The sequence below is a fragment of the Rhinolophus sinicus genome, linkage group LG06, assembly GCF_036562045.2.
Source record: "Rhinolophus sinicus isolate RSC01 linkage group LG06, ASM3656204v1, whole genome shotgun sequence".
Taxonomy (NCBI): Eukaryota; Metazoa; Chordata; class Mammalia; order Chiroptera; family Rhinolophidae; genus Rhinolophus; species Rhinolophus sinicus.
Genome location: NC_133756.1, coordinates 61,857,834 through 61,873,413, shown reverse-complemented (window position 1 = coordinate 61,873,413; position 15,580 = coordinate 61,857,834). Strand labels below are relative to the sequence as shown.

The window sequence follows — 15,580 nt, the reverse complement described above, 5'->3', positions numbered from 1 at the left end:
AGCAGGGGTTAATTTTTGCTAATCAAACCAACAACTCAGAGTAAGAGGACAAAAGTGGAAATGCTATTTTCCTTTCTTTACTGTAACTTATAATGGGATCCACTACATTTGGAGTGTTTTCATTTCTTATGCAATGCATTAGAGAAAGCAATGATTGTAAATTTGTTTCCAAACAATGTTTTCAATGAAGATACTTTTCTTTCCATTAGAAGACATGTATGCTTTTTATTTCTCAAGTAGGATTAATACCTTTAATTCGCTCGTGAAATTTTATGCTTTTCAGTTTACTTTTACTTTTGTGAACATATAGTTATAGATGTTACTTTTCTCCATTAGACAAATATCCATCTTTAAAATAGTGTATAAAGGAAGCCAGATTGCATAGCAGTAGCTTCAGTATTTTTCAAAAGTTCAAAAGTGATTTTCAAATCTAAAAGGGAACATATTTGCCTTTGGCTTCTTAGGAATAATTAATTTGCTTAAGGCCCATTTCATTGTAAATTTCTTTTTCTAAAAAGCTGTTTTTGTATGTCTTAATAATTTTGAAAAACAGGTACAAATATCGTCTTCCAACAACACTGGCCATTCTATATCTAGAATTTCAACTCCGATTGTGCAATCTGTTCAGGGAGATGTAAGTAGTAACTGAGGAATATTTCATATGTATGGATTTTAAAGGCATAATGTATTTTTATTAAATCCAAGATGCCATTGGTGATAAAAAAATACCATTATTTTTCCTCCAATAGCAACACTAAAAATTACAATGTATTGAAACCTCGAATGAGTAAACACCTGTATATTTTCTTTTATATATGTAGACCTATGCGTATACACACATACACAAGCATGTATTGTTTTTCACATACCACTTGAAAATTAAGATGCAGACATCTTAATACCCTGGTACTTTTCCATGTACCCTGACATAGTAGGACATTCCTTTCCATACCCACAACATGGTTACTATACCATCAAAAATTAACATGATATAGTAATGATATAGTACATATTCAGATTTCCCCATCCATCGCAGACTGCCCTTTAATTGCTTATATTTTTTTCTTGGTCCTAGATCCAATTAAATTAGGACCTAGTCAATTAAATTATAATGCAGTTAATGTTTTTCTTGAATTGACTTTAACCTAGAAAAGTTTTGGGTTTTTAGGAACATATTTTGTGTTTGTTTCTTTGTAGTTAAGAAACAAATATTTTCAAAAAGAATGAGTTCAGTTAGTGTCCAGTTTATCCCACCCTTATTTGGCATGTTTATCAATTTCATATCTCGCCCTTTGTTTTTCTCTGTTTCCTTGTTTGCTGTCACCGTTCATTTTGTGGTTTCCGTGCTGCATGCCTGACATCTATACATTGTCCAAAGGTCTCATATTTTTTATTAAAAAGTGACACTTAAAACCCAGAATTGAGCATTATGTACTGCCTAAGAACATACCTAAAAAATTAAAACCATGGCTATTATGCTATGACACACCTCTCCTTATAAGAAGCATCCCAATTTTAGAGATTGTAAAATATGAAAAACTGTGAATCTTAGAACAAGTAAAACTAAATGTATTTTTGGCTTGGAATGACAAATCTCTATATTTGAGATTTGCTTAAAACTAATTTGACACTTGAAGGATCACTTTTCTCTTGACAGATTGGACTTACAATTACGGTGCCTGTTGTAAAAACAGCAGAACTTTCTGGCTCTAGTAGTAATTCAGGACCAATTACAAGTAGTTCAGGTGAGTAAAAATTTCTCATAAAATTTTACATAAAAATAGTTAGAGATATTTGATTTGTATTTCAAATTCTTTAACCTTTGGGAATTCCTATAAATGCCTTCATTTGAATGGAATTAGCTCAGAAAAGCAAACAGTAGCTAATATCAACTTTTTGACAATGCTTTTTAGTAATTAACCTCAGAGATACATAGCTCCCTAAATGTCAGTGTTACAGGTTGGTTGTGAGGGGGATAGTGACAACAGCAAATTCAACCATTGTCTTTGTTTAGTCAAAATAAGGTGACAGTGTATCATTATAAATGAACTCTCCTTCTAAGAAATTCAAGGTTTGTCTACCTGATAATTGCAGTGCATTCCATCTTTAGATTTACTGTTCAGTTCACAAGCATTTTTACGTGTCAGGGTTATGCTTGCCTCTGCAAATAGGCCTCTGTTCAGAATATGTAAACTCAAGAAATGGACATAATTGAGGGAAATAAAACAAATAATCAGATAATTAGTTCATTAATAGGATTTTGTTGTGATAGTAGTAGTTTCCTTTCAAGTGTTTGGTGTTTTGGAACTGGAGAATCATCCGGACTGAGTTACTTAAGGTCAAGAATTTTTGAGCATTTTACCAAAGAAATGAACAGCAAATGCAAGGGTACAGAAACAAGAGAAAAAGCATGACATAGTTTGAAAATTGCAAATAGTTTGTCAAGAGTTTGAGACGTAGTTTTAAATTCTAAAAATTCTTGAATGCTATACTAAAGAATTGAAAGTTACCGTGAATGCAGTAGGAAGACGTTGAGTGATTTTTTTATGGGGGTGAGGTAGCTGCAGTGACAGAATGTGTTGAGTGAGGGACATCAGGTATGTTCTTTTGCCCCATCCAGAAGTGTTTATTTGACTATGTGCTGAGGTGGGGGTGTTTGTCTTTGGATGATGTAGAAGATAGAACATAGATTCTGAGAGTGGCACAAAGTGAGATTTGACAGGTGTGTTTGCAATCCTATTTTTCTTTGAAGGCAACAGCTCTGCTTAAGAAAATGTAACAAGTACATTTCAGGTGTAATCTTTGCACAAAGTTTTTTTTTTTTTCTTTAATGTAAGTTTAAATTCAAGAGGAATGAATCTATTCAATTACTATTTCCATGTCTTGTTCTTGAGAAAAGGCCTTTAAAATCCTTCTCAATTTTTATTAATGCTTTACTAATGTTAGTTGAATGAGTAACGATTTGTCAAACAAGTTTTGTGTTTCAATACATCTGGGGAAATTCCCAGATTTTTAAGGCATTAGGAGTGACATATATATAATGGTGATAATTGTGTATTCTCGCTTTGACACCCGATTCTCACCACATCTGTCATTAAGAAGCTGATTGAAAATGTGGAAGTCATGATTAACTACTTTGTGACAGCAGCAAAATTTTCCAATATGTTCTTTATCCATCATTTTGAGTACACTTCAGGGCATCCTTACAATTAATCTTAAATTACTAAACGCAATTTAATTTTGATTATAAAGGAAGGTAGAATATGATAAAGTGATGAAAGCGTATGTTTCCTTTCACATTGATATGAGAGGTAAGTCTGGTGTTTTGCATATTTTTGTTATTGAGGTGAAATAGACATAAGATACAATTAATTGTTTTAAAAGACTAATTCAGTGTGATTAAGTATATTCTCAATGTTGTGCAGCCACCACCTCTGTCTACTTCCAAACATTTTTATAACTCCCAAAGGAAACCTGTATCCATTCAACAGTTGCTTTCCATTTCCCCTTCCCCACAAATCCTGTCAACCACCCATCTGTGTTTTGTTTCTGTGTATTGCCTATTCTGGAGGCATACCGTGCCATTTGTTGCTTGTGGCTCACCCACTTTGTATTATGTATCAGTCCTTCATTCCGATTATGGCTGAATAATACTCCATTGTATGGATATACTAAAACTCCTCTGTGCATCCATTGATGGACTTGGGCTATTTCCACCTTTGGGCTGTTGTGGACAGCGCTGCTGTGAATATGCAGGTGCATGTATTTTTTTGAATACTGGGCCCAGTAGTTTCAGCGTATATCTAGGGATGGAGTTAAAGGGTCAGATGGTAGTTGTATATATAATTTTCTGAGGCACCACAAAACTGGTTTTCTCAGCAGCTGGCTTATTTACATTCCCATTTGGAATATATGTTGGTTCTAATTTCTTCACCTTCTCACCACATTTATTATTTTTCTATTTTGTATTATAACTGTCCTAGTGGTTGTGAAGCAATGCTTTATTGTGGTTTTGATTCACATTCCCCTAGTGATCAGTGGTGTTGAGCCTGTTTCCATGTGCCTGTTAGCCCATTGTCTATCTTCTTGGGGAAAAGTGTGTTCAAGTTTATTGCCCATTTTTAAATTAGTTTGTCTCTTTGTTGCTAGATGCAAGCATTTTTGATAGTGTGGATACTATGTCCTTATCAGACATATGACTTGTAAGTAATTTCTCCAATGCAACGGATTGTTTTGATACTGTCTTCACACTTTCTTGGTAATGTCCCTAGATTCACAGAGTTTTATGATTTTATTGAAGTTCAAATTTTGTTTGGCTTTTTCTTTTGGTGTCATATCTAAGAATCCATTGCCAAAATTCCACCATCATGAAGACATACCTCCTAAGTTTTCTTCTAAGTGTGTTACTGTTTAGTCCTTATATTTAGATCAGTTATCCATTTTCAGTTAACTTTTGTTCATGGTGTGAGGTGTAAGGGTAGGCAGGATTTTTTGGTAACTGCTTTTTAATTGGTGTTACTGAAGAAGAAAAACCTGGGTATTTATATTTTATGATAGAGCATTTCAAACATTCTCAGAAGTGTAATGGTCGACTGAATCCCCAATACTCATTACTCAGTCTTTGATGTTCTCTTTAAATAGTACCATTTCATCTGCAAATAATGACAGTTTTACTTTGTTTGTTGGTTAGAGACCTTTTATTTGTTTTTCTTGTCTGCTTGCTCTGGCTAGGACTTCTAGTGCTATGTTGGATAAAAGGGTGAAAGTGGGCATCCTTGTCTTGTCCCTGATCTTAAGGAGAATGCTTTTACTTTTTCCTTGTTGAGTATGATATTAGTTGTGGGTTAGCCATATATATGTGGCTTTTCGTGTGTTGAGATGTGTTCCTACTCTTCCACATTTGCTGAGAGTTCTTATCATAAATGGATGCTCAATTTTGTCAAAGGCTTTTTCTGTATCTATTGATATGACCATATGATTTTTATTTTTCATTCCCTGTATGTGTTGCATAATGTTAACTGATTTGAGGATATTGAACCAACCTTGCATAGCAGGAATGAATCCCACTTGATCGTGGTTTATGATCTTTTAATATATTGTGGAATTTGATTTGTTAATATTTTTTGGAGGATTTTGGAATCTTATCTTCATTAGTGATACCTGGCTTTAGGTTGTTGTTGTTGTTTTTGTTGTTTTGTGTTTTTAATGCTTTGTCTGGTTTTGGAATCAAGGTAATGTTGGCATTATTAAATGAGTCAGGAGGCTTTTACCTTCTTGGATTTTTTAGAATATTTTGAGGAGAATAGGTGTTAACTGTTTTTTGAATGTTTGATAAATTTCACCGGTGAAGGCATTTGGTCCATGACTTTTATTTGTTGGGAGCTTGTTGATTACTGATTTGATTTCATCTATTCAGATTTTCTGTTTCTTTTTCAGCCTTGGATGATTGCATGCTTGTAGGAATTTATCCATTTCTTGCAGATTGTCCACCTTTTTGGTGTTTAGTTGCTTGTAGTATTTTCTGTGTTGTGTGTGTGTGTGTGTGTGTGTGTGTGTGTGTGTTTCTGTGGTGTCTGTGGTCACTTCTCTTACATTTGTGAAATTATATTTGGGTCATCTCCCTTTTTTACTTGGTCAGTCTTGTTAATTTAAAGTTTTAATAAAAGTGTTGTTAATTTTGTTTATCTCTCAAAGAAACCAGCTCTTGTTTTCATTGATCTTTTGTTGTGTTTTTCAGTCTCTATTTCATTTATTTCTGCTCTGATCTTTATTATTTCCTTCCTTCTACTCACTTTGGACTTTGTTTGCTCTTCCTTTTCTAGTTCCCCTACGTGTAAAGTTAGACTATTTATTTGACATTTTTCTTATTTCTTGAGGCAGGCTTGCATAGCTATGAATTTTCCTTTTAGGACTGCTTTATCTATGTTGTTGTATTTTTGTTTTCATTTGTCTCAAGGTATCTTTTCATTTCTTCCTTGATATAATTGTTGGCCCATTCATTGCTTAGAACCATATTATTTAGCTCCATGTGTTTTTCATTTTTTCTTATAATTAATATCTAGTTTCACACCGTTGTGGTTAGGGAAGACACTTGATATGAATTCAGTGTTCCTAAATTTATTGAGAATTGTTTTGTGGCCTAACATGGACTATCTTGGTAAATGTTCCATGTGCACCTGAAAGGAACGTATATTATGGTGCTTTGGGGGGAAATCCTCTAAAAATGTCAATTAAATCCATCTGGTCAAGTGTGTCATTGAAAGCCTCTGTTCCCTTGTTGATTTTCTGTCTGGAAGATTTGTCCATTTGTGTCAGTCGAGCGTTAAAGTCTCCTACTCTGATAGTGTCACCGTCAATGTCTGCCTTTATGTCATTCAGTATTTGTTTTATCTATTTAGTTGCCCCTATGAAGGGTGCATAAACGTTTACTAGGGTGATGTCCTTTTGTTAGATTGATCATTTTTATTATTATGTAATGTCCTTCTTTGTCTCTCATTAGACTCTTCATTTTAAAGTCTACTTTGTCTGATATAAATATCATTTCCCCAGCATTTTTTTCCATTTCCATTTGCATGAAATGTCTTTTTCCATCCCTTTACTTTCAGTCCGTGAGTGAATTTCAATCTGAGGTGGGTTTCTTTTAAACAGCATATGTATGGGTTCTGTTTTCTTATCTATTCAGCTACCTTATGTCTTTTCATTGGAGTATTTAATTCCTTTACATTCAATGTGATTATTGATAGGTACATAGGTATTGCCATCTTGAGTCATATTTTTTATCTTCATCTGTTTTTTTCCTCCTTTCTTCTGCTTAGAGACATCCTTTTCACATTTTTTTTTAAGATTGGCTGGGTCATAATGAATTCTTTACCTTTTTCTCCTCTGGGAAGCTCTCTGTCTCTTCTTCAGTTTTAAATGATGGCCTTCCTGTGTACAGTAGTCTTGTTGTAGGCCTGTGTTTTCCCTTAACTTTGATTATTTCCTTGAACTCTCTTCTGGCCTGCATATCTTCTGTTCAGAAATCAGCTGACAGCCTATGGTAACTCCCTTGTAAGTAATGGGTTATCTTTCTCTTGGCTTTTGGAATCTTTCCTTGTCTTTAACCTTTGCCTTTTTTATTCTGCTGTGTCTGGGTTTGGGTTTCCTCTTTTTTGGAGTTCTCTGTGCCTCCTGGTCTTGTATATCTATTTCCTTCACCAGGTTAGGAAAGGTTTTAGTCATTATTTCTTCAAATAGGTTCTTGACCCCTTGCTCCCCCTTTTTCCCCTCTGGTGCTCTTATGATGTAAATGTTGTTAACACTTGATGTTATCTCACCGGTCCCATAAAAAATCTTTGTTTTTTGTTGTGGTTGTTCTGATTGGGTGTTTTCTGCTTCATGGTCTTCTACATTGCTGATTCAGTTGTCTGCTTCATTTGATCTGTGCTTGATTCCTGCTAGTGTAGTGTTCACTTCACTTATTGTATTTTTTATTTCTGAGTGGTTCTTTCTTATGCTTTATACGGCTGTCTTTATGCTTCTTGTATCTTTGTTGAAATTCTCACTGTGTTCCTTAAGCATTCTTACAACAAGTGTTTTAAACTCTACTCTGGAAGGTTGGTTTCTTCCATTTCATTTAGTTCAGTTTCTGGAGGTTTCTCCTGTTCTTTATTTGGGACATGTTTCTTTGTTTCTTCACTCTAGCTGCCTCTCTGTGTTTGCTTCTGTGTATTAGGTAGATCTGCTATGTCTCTCAGTCTTTTCTCGATGACCTATGTAGTATGTGTGCTGTGGTTTTATGGCACAATGTCCCCGATCACCTGTGTGTGTGTTCCAAGGTTTCCCTTGAGTGTGTTCTCCTGTTGTAGGTTAACCTGCATTGCTTTTGTTGCTTCAGTGGTTGGAACTGACTCCCAGGTTGACTGATTGTGAGGATTGGCTATGACCATAGTGAATGAACTGCTTTCTGGTGGCTGACCACTGAGAGGGGGAATCTATGCTGTGGGCTCTGTGTCTGTTGATACCACCTCTTAGAGTGTGCCACTTGTGGGGCTAACCAGGTAATGCTCTGGTGTGGTCTGAGGCTGGTCTTGGTATGTTTTGTGTGGTGTTTCTTTACAGGGGTTCCTGTGTAGGCCCATTTCAGCATTGCCTGGTACTGGCTCGCAGTTCCCTGGTAGGATTCCCAAAGCTATATGTATTTGGCTCCTGCCAGTACTGGACTTGGAGGTGTGTGGGCATGGCTCGCTGTGAACCGAGGAGAGCTGCCAAGAGTAGTGGTCTGGGACAGCTTAGCAAAAGGCCCAGGGTCCCATAGGCCTGTTTCCATCTGCCAGCTACCCACAGGGCTCATCCTTTGAGAGAGCCTTCTTATGTGTGAAGGCTAGATAGTGTAGCAGAAGTTGAGAGTGCCGTTGGTGATGCAGCACTAGCTCTGTGTGGTGGAGATTCTACCAGATCAATGCTGTCTGAGATTTGGCTCTTTGATGGAGATTTCCAGAAAAGATGGATCCCTCCTGTAGGTAACACGTGAGGCAGTGTCCACAATGAGATAATACCTGCTGTGCCTCCAGCCCTCACTCAGAAGCCATATATCTAAGTCTTTTCCTGTATATCTCTGGCACCTCTCAAGTTGTCACCCCTCTTTGGGATACAAAGTGAATGTGTCTGTGCATAAGCCCTTTAAGAGGACATCTGGGTTTCCGCCTGCCTACTGTCTCACAGAGTGAGCCAACAGTGTCCTGGCTCTGTGGGAAGTCCTATTCCTGGCACAAGAACCCTGGGCTGGGGAAGCCCAGTATGGGGCTGGGTCACCTTCCTCTTCTGGAGGGGACCTTCTCCAGTGGGGTGTCTGTCCCAGTATTCTACCTCTATCTGTGAGCTTGGGGTCAGCCGGTTTCATGTCTCTGCCCTTCCTAGCAGTCTCAACGTGGCCTCTTCTTTATATCCTTAGCTATAGTGTTTCTGTTCAGTTAGTCTTCAGATGATTGTTGGAGTTTGTTGTTCTATAATTTATTTAGTGTGATCCTGTCATGCAGGAGGTATAGCATTTACCTAATTCGCCATCTTGGACCCTTCATAACAATGTTTTTAAGAATGATTTTTGTGGCTGTACAGCATTCCATCATGTTAGTGTTCTGTAAAGTATATAACTAGCCTCGCATTGAGCATTTATCATCCAGGTTGTCAACGTAACTGAAGGATATTTTCAGTCATAGGGTGAATTTCTAGAAATGAAATAACTTGCTTAGCTGAATGTGTTTTTTAAGGTTTTTGACCAATATTGTAAATTTCTGTGTATTCGTTATATATTTCATTCAATGTATCATCCGTTTTAGCTAGTTGCCATTCCTTCTTCGGTGTTTCAGCTTGGTTTTCTTGATTCCCAGTAAAATTATTTGTGTAATAATTATAGCTTCTATTTTTTGTCTGTCGAAGGAGAGATGGACAGTGTGGGAAATAGTATTTTTACTTCCTTGTAATGGCAACTTAACCCTGTTCTTTTAAATTTGTTCACTTTCTTTGAATTACAGTGACTTTTTCCATAATGGTTTAGAATTTCATCCAAATTATCTTTGAAAGTTCTTTTTAATACACTTAACTTGAGTCCAGTGCTCTTTTTGACATAATATTTTTCATAATTAAAACAAATACAGCTCAAGATAACATTTCAGTGAAGAGTTCAAGCTGTAAGAAACAGCTAGGTGAAGATCGTGGAAGCCCTTTTAGACCTGCTATAATCTTGAAAGAAGGAAGTGTCCTAGATGTTTTAAAAAACCCTGGTGAGATAATGGCTACCTTTGAGATACTTTGAAATTTTAAATATAAACTCATGATCTTATTTAATGTCATTTTTGGTATACATTAGACTTTTTAAAAATTATGGCTAATTTCATAGGCAATTGACTCTGAATGTAGATGTAGTCAGATGTACTCATTTTGAGGGAAATATCTTAGAAACTATTTCTTTAGAATTCAAAGACTTTGCACGATAATGAAATCTCTGAGGGGAAAGATAAAAGGAGACTATGAAGCAAGTATAGAATAAGACAATGAATTACATATTAATAGAGACAGTCTAGCATAGAATAAAAATAGTAGGTAATAATTTGAAGTCAATGACTAGAAATCCTCAAATAGGAATATGTTTTCAGTATGAAAATGAAAGAGGATAGTCACAAGTTCAATTGTGATGTGTACTGTAAGAATGTAGTAGTGTTTCTAAGAGAATCTAGTAGCTCAGGGAGTTTAGGCCTAGTAGATATGTTCATATATAATTGAATAGGAATTTCAAAGTAAGGTTGACTTCTACAGCATGATTTAGAAGAATTACATTTTTTCAGTCTAGTCCTCTCATTTTATAAGTGAGTATATTGCCTGTAGAAGTTTCAGTAATTCAGGTGATTTTATGCAGATACAGTAGAACTCCTGAATGCCCATAGTAGAATGAACCAAGTAGTAGGTAAGCATCAAATTCGTATAGTTTATCTACATATAAGTTCCACTTTGCATTCATAATGCCCATTCCTCTCCCCTTTTAACTTTTTTTAAATATTAAAATTTTTGAGTCATATGTTCTTTTGAGGGGAAAAATTGGGAAAATCTGAAAAAGTGAAAGAATAGAAATCTATAATACTTTGACATGGTTAACATTTTGCCAACCTTAGGGACTCAAATTAATGGTTAACAAACTACTACACTGATCTCTTAACAGCCTTCTATGTCTTCTTCCCCTCCGCTTTTCTTTTCCTGTGGTGATAAAGGCTGAAGAAACGGGTCTCTGAATTTGTTGGTATGAGTGAAAGAAAAGTTAATTAGCTCAAAGTAAAGGATTGAAGTGTCATTCCCACAAATAAAGTGTAATTTCAGTGTATCCATTCAATGATAGCAGTTTTTGGTAGCACAAAAACTTTTTTCTTCCTGTTATTCCATGGTTCTACATAAATACCTTAGTTGTCTAAATACACCTTTTCTGGTTATACCATGTGTAACAATGTGAAAGGCTCTGAGATTATAAGTGTAGAGTCACTTGAGGCAATTCTGTTGGAATCACTGTTTGGTCACGGTGTGTACGCATGGATTTGAGTAACATGAGCTTGTGCTCATTAGGATTGACCGGGTCTTAATAATTTTCATATTGCTGGGACTTGGACTTACCAGGTGGTTTGATACATGGCTGTTGGAATTGGTTATCATATTTGTCACTGAACTGTTACTATTGTAAAGGTCTATAGAGTTTAATAGAATTAAAAATAATTCTTTCTACTCTGTTGTATTTTTAAGGGACATCTGTACCTTGACCGTATCTACACAACTCAGCTGGTTTGACCAAAAGTAGAGGATACCACAATAGTGGATTATAACTGGATAAAATTCAAAGATAAGAGATACTGGAGTTATTTTATATAGCCACTTGAAAGGAGAGACAGATGAGGGAAAAAAGCTATAAATATACTGTATGTAGATCAGACATCAGGAAGGCAAAACATAGTGTAGGAAAAGTAGATGACAGTAGCATAGGTCAGTACATTACTACAAATTAAAGCCTAAACTTAGGTATTGGTTGAATTATAATAAGTAGAAACTTTGAGAGGAAGAAAGTGATATCTTATAAATAAAGCATCTGTCATAGATTTTAATTAGGTCTAAGTGTCAGTTGTTAATTATGTGATGAATAAATAGTACTCGGTGAAAACCACCTCTTTAGTACATAATGGATTGTAATAAATCAGCAATAAGGTCGATATGTTTTTCTCCTAGTAATAACATTTCAGTTAATGTTTTGATAGGAAAGCCTTCCCTACCTTATTCTTTTCACTCCTCTTTCCCCCCACGGTAGGTTTCACATCACCAAAGACAGATTCTCTTGAGGCTCAGCCTACCACCACAGACGCTGTTGTATACACAAGACCAGCAATAAGTAGCTTTTCTCCTGGTGGAATGAGGCTTTCAGAAAGTTTAAAAGCTAGATCGCCGTGGCAGTGTGACATTTGTCTACTCCCGAACAAAGTTACAGACAACAAGTGCATCGCCTGTCAAGCAAGGAAATTTCCACCAAACACTTCTGCTCAGCAGATTGGAATTAGAACACCAAGTGGAAGTGGCAGAGCAACTCTTTGTGCACTGGAGACAGGTTTGGGAGACAAATTTAAACCAGTGGTAGGAACTCGGGATTGTGATACCTTCTTAGTGCAAAATCAACTGGAAGTGATAAAATGTGCAGCTAGTGAAACACTGAAATCTGCAACTGGTATTAAGCGAGTCCTTACATTGCCAGTGGCTTCAGAAAGTGCTGTAACCGTGGCCTCTTCATCTTCAGGCTGCACTGTGACCACTGGTGCCTTAAGAAAGAAATTCAAAAGGCCTGTGAGGTCTTGGCAATGTCCACTGTGCTGTTTATATAATAATGCTGAAGACGAGAAATGTGTGTCCTGTATGTGTGAAAAACCAGGTATGTTTTTAACCATTCGGAAGGATTTTGCTCATTACTTCAGTAGAAAATTTTACTTTATTCTCTGTCTAACCACTAAGAACACCTGAATATTTTAAATGTTTTGGATGAGCATTTCCTCATGCATCTTAAGTTTTCTAATCCATCCTGAGGTTAAAATGATATTCTTGGGGCTAGATTTGCAAGTTATGATAGGACAGGCTGTGTGTTAATCAGCCTACCATATATTTCCTCTTTGTATGCATTCTTATCTGAAGTTTCTTATTCTTCATGATCATTTTCATATAATATTTGTATAATTATATATAATGATATAGTGATTTAGTACAGATACATGATGAAATGGACACTAAAAAAAACATGATATGAGCATCCTAGCATTTATGTGTAGTTTAATCTCTACAATAACAAGCTCTTGAGTTATTACCTTAAAACCCTGTCTGAACACAAGGGCTGAGCCATATTTCTAATTCCTACCTGACATCTCCATGACAATGAGATTTCAGAATCTTCATTCTGAATTATCTTTCTCTTCCCACCTGACACCCTTCTCCCCTAAAAAAGAAAAAATAATAATAATAAGGAAGCCCTGATGCATGTGGGACAGTGAAATTAATTGTGAGTTGAAGGGAGAATAAAACTTTGATTGAATTGTGAGACACAAGCAAAGGAAGCTCATACATGTATTAATGACTTTGAACTCATCCTGTGAAAGATGAGCCATCTTTTTAAGTAGAGGAGTGATGTGGTCAAACTTGTATTTTGATAAGTCACTTGGTAGCTTTTTGAAGCACAGATCTGGAGGTGACAAAATTTGGAGACCAGTGCACAGATTAGGAAGTTGTGTGGATGATACAGGCAACGATAATGGTGATGTGCGCGAAGGAAATCACATAAGGGTGAGGATGTAGAATAAGGTGTAGTGGAAGACATGTTGATTCAAGCTGCTGACATTGACTTTCAGATACACGTGAGGCCTTTGGATATACTGATAATGGACCCTCGGGTCTAGAGGTACAAACCTGGGAGTCATTAGCCATGCTTTTTGAATACATCATGGGAATAAAAGTGACGGAAAGTGAGTGAGCAGAGTGAATAGGAGAAGACAGCCTGAAACTGAGGTCTGCTACCTTCAGGAAGTGGCAGCAATAAAACTTTGGAACAATTAATTTTTTAAAGGACTAGCCACACAGGAATATCATGCCACTGGTTGCTTCTTGGATGGATGGATTTAAGGGACCAAGACCAGACGTCTCAATAAGAAGACTCTTATTCAAGAAATAAGGGGAGCTTGAACTAGAATAGCAGCAGATGGCTAATCAGGAAAAGAGAATGAAGAAAGTTTCAGAAATATGTCAGGGAAGACAACCCATCTAGATGAATTAATCAGGTGAATAGTGGAAAGAGACCATGGGGTTGAAGCTCAGAAGTATGGATTGTAGGCACAAGTCAGGAAACTGTTTTGTTGGTGATTAAAATCATCCGAGCGGATGTGAGCTGGTAAGATGAGTAGTGCACCAAAGGTGGAACCTCAGGGAACAATTTTATTGGCCAGATGGAAGAGAACATACCAATAAAACTGAGAGCTCAGGTAATAGGAAGAAGTGATAGCAGCTAGAGATAATTTAGATAAGTGGGAGTTCCAGAATGAATGGCTCCCATATAGTGACTTGAGAGTGAGCCAGCGTGCTCCGTTTTCTGTCAATCATGCCATGTGACCCACCCTGTAATGTGACCAGCCCTGTCTCTACACAGTACTAGAACTGACACATTATTAGAAGTTTTTCAAAAGTCTTCAGGAAGGCAGATGGATTCACGATCATCATATAACAATCAGTAGCCTTTCTCCAAATCAGCACTAAATAGTTAGACAACATATCTTATTTGTATTTTCTAACATTTCTCTTTTATATTGTGTAATAGCTATAGAACCTGTCACATGCTGACATAAAGACATATTTAACACTTGTTCCTGAGTGAGAACATTCCTCTCCCTCCCAGTTTCACCCTAATATAATTTTGGTTCGTAGAAGGATTTTTATGGAACTTGGCAAGCAGAGCTACTTCTAAAACTCATATGGAAGGGAAAATGCACAAAAAATCTTGGGGAGAGGGGCAGGCACACAGACAGATTTGACTTAGTAAGTAGCAAACCATACTGTAAAGCTACACTAATTAAAACAGTCTAGTCACAATAACTGTACAGGAAACAAATGCACATATATTTAGAATTTAATATGTCATGAAGGTAGAGTTAAAAATTAGTGCACAGAGAATGCATTTATCAATGAATGCTGCAGAGGAAATTGGCTCTCATTTTGACCAGTTGAAGTCATAAGCCTGCCAACAGAAATTGCAAAATCAAATTGACTAAAGTAAAACCATCTGCCCCTATGTGAACTTGCTATCCAAACACAGTATTAGGTTAGGTTTCCATCTAAGGCATATGTTTATTTCTATTAATCTGAGGGATGAAGGTTTTCCTGTGTAAGACAGAAAATCCATAAGCCGTAAAGGAAGAGATGGATGTTTGTGATTATACCCACATTTAATAGAGCAGATGCCCATTTGATGAATGTGTATAAAAAAGAGTTGTTTTCTAATGAATTCTTAGATTGTAGGGTAGGAAAAAATGCTTTCTCCGATTACTTGTTAAAGATTTTTGTTTGTTTCTTAATTTCTGTTAGTCCAGAACAAGGTTCTGCAAAGCCTGATTTTAGTTTCTTGAACATTTCCTCTAATTCAGGTCCACCAGCTACTTCAGCTACTGGCAGCATATTTGGCAGTTCCACATCCTCCTCCAGGGCGGCGGTGGCTGCCTCTGTGTATGGACAGGCCAGCAGTGAGGGCAGCTCGGTCTTCAGCAACTCTGCCAGATCCATTATGTCTCAGTCTCTGCTGTTCACTAAAGAGAGCAAATCGGCAACCACCTCCAGGAAGGGTACAGCTGTTACCCCGTGTGACTCTGGTGCAGGAGGCGGCAGTAGTAATACTGCAAGGTCTGGTTTCAACTTTGGAGCTGCAACCACGCCTAGCGCTGCAGGTACTTTTACCAAAGAAAAACATACCCATGCATGTTGTGCTTGGATTGCCTTTAGTTATAAGTATGTCAACTCTTAGAAATAATGCAGCAAGTTATCACAAAATAGC

The 15,580-nt window shown here is 36.6% G+C and overlaps 2 protein-coding genes across 5 annotated transcripts in view; one reads left to right on the top strand and one right to left on the bottom strand.

The window, feature by feature from the left end:
- The window catches only part of LOC109453332 (nuclear pore complex protein Nup153), a 215,911-nt gene that overhangs the window by 78,360 nt on the left and 121,971 nt on the right, over positions 1-15,580 (bottom strand). The window lies entirely within an intron of this gene.
- The window catches only part of LOC141572141 (nuclear pore complex protein Nup153-like), a 56,804-nt gene that overhangs the window by 37,341 nt on the left and 3,883 nt on the right, over positions 1-15,580 (top strand). For 2 of the 4 annotated variants that reach the window (XM_074335190.1, XM_074335188.1), the window contains 4 exons: positions 554-634; positions 1,658-1,745; positions 11,819-12,430; positions 15,177-15,473. In XM_074335190.1, coding sequence (XP_074191291.1) covers positions 554-634; positions 1,658-1,745; positions 11,819-12,430; positions 15,177-15,473 — 1,078 coding nt within the window. The remainder of the gene's footprint in view (positions 1-553; positions 635-1,657; positions 1,746-11,818; positions 12,431-15,176; positions 15,474-15,580) is intronic. The other 2 variants (XM_074335191.1, XM_074335189.1) reach the window with 2 other exon arrangements.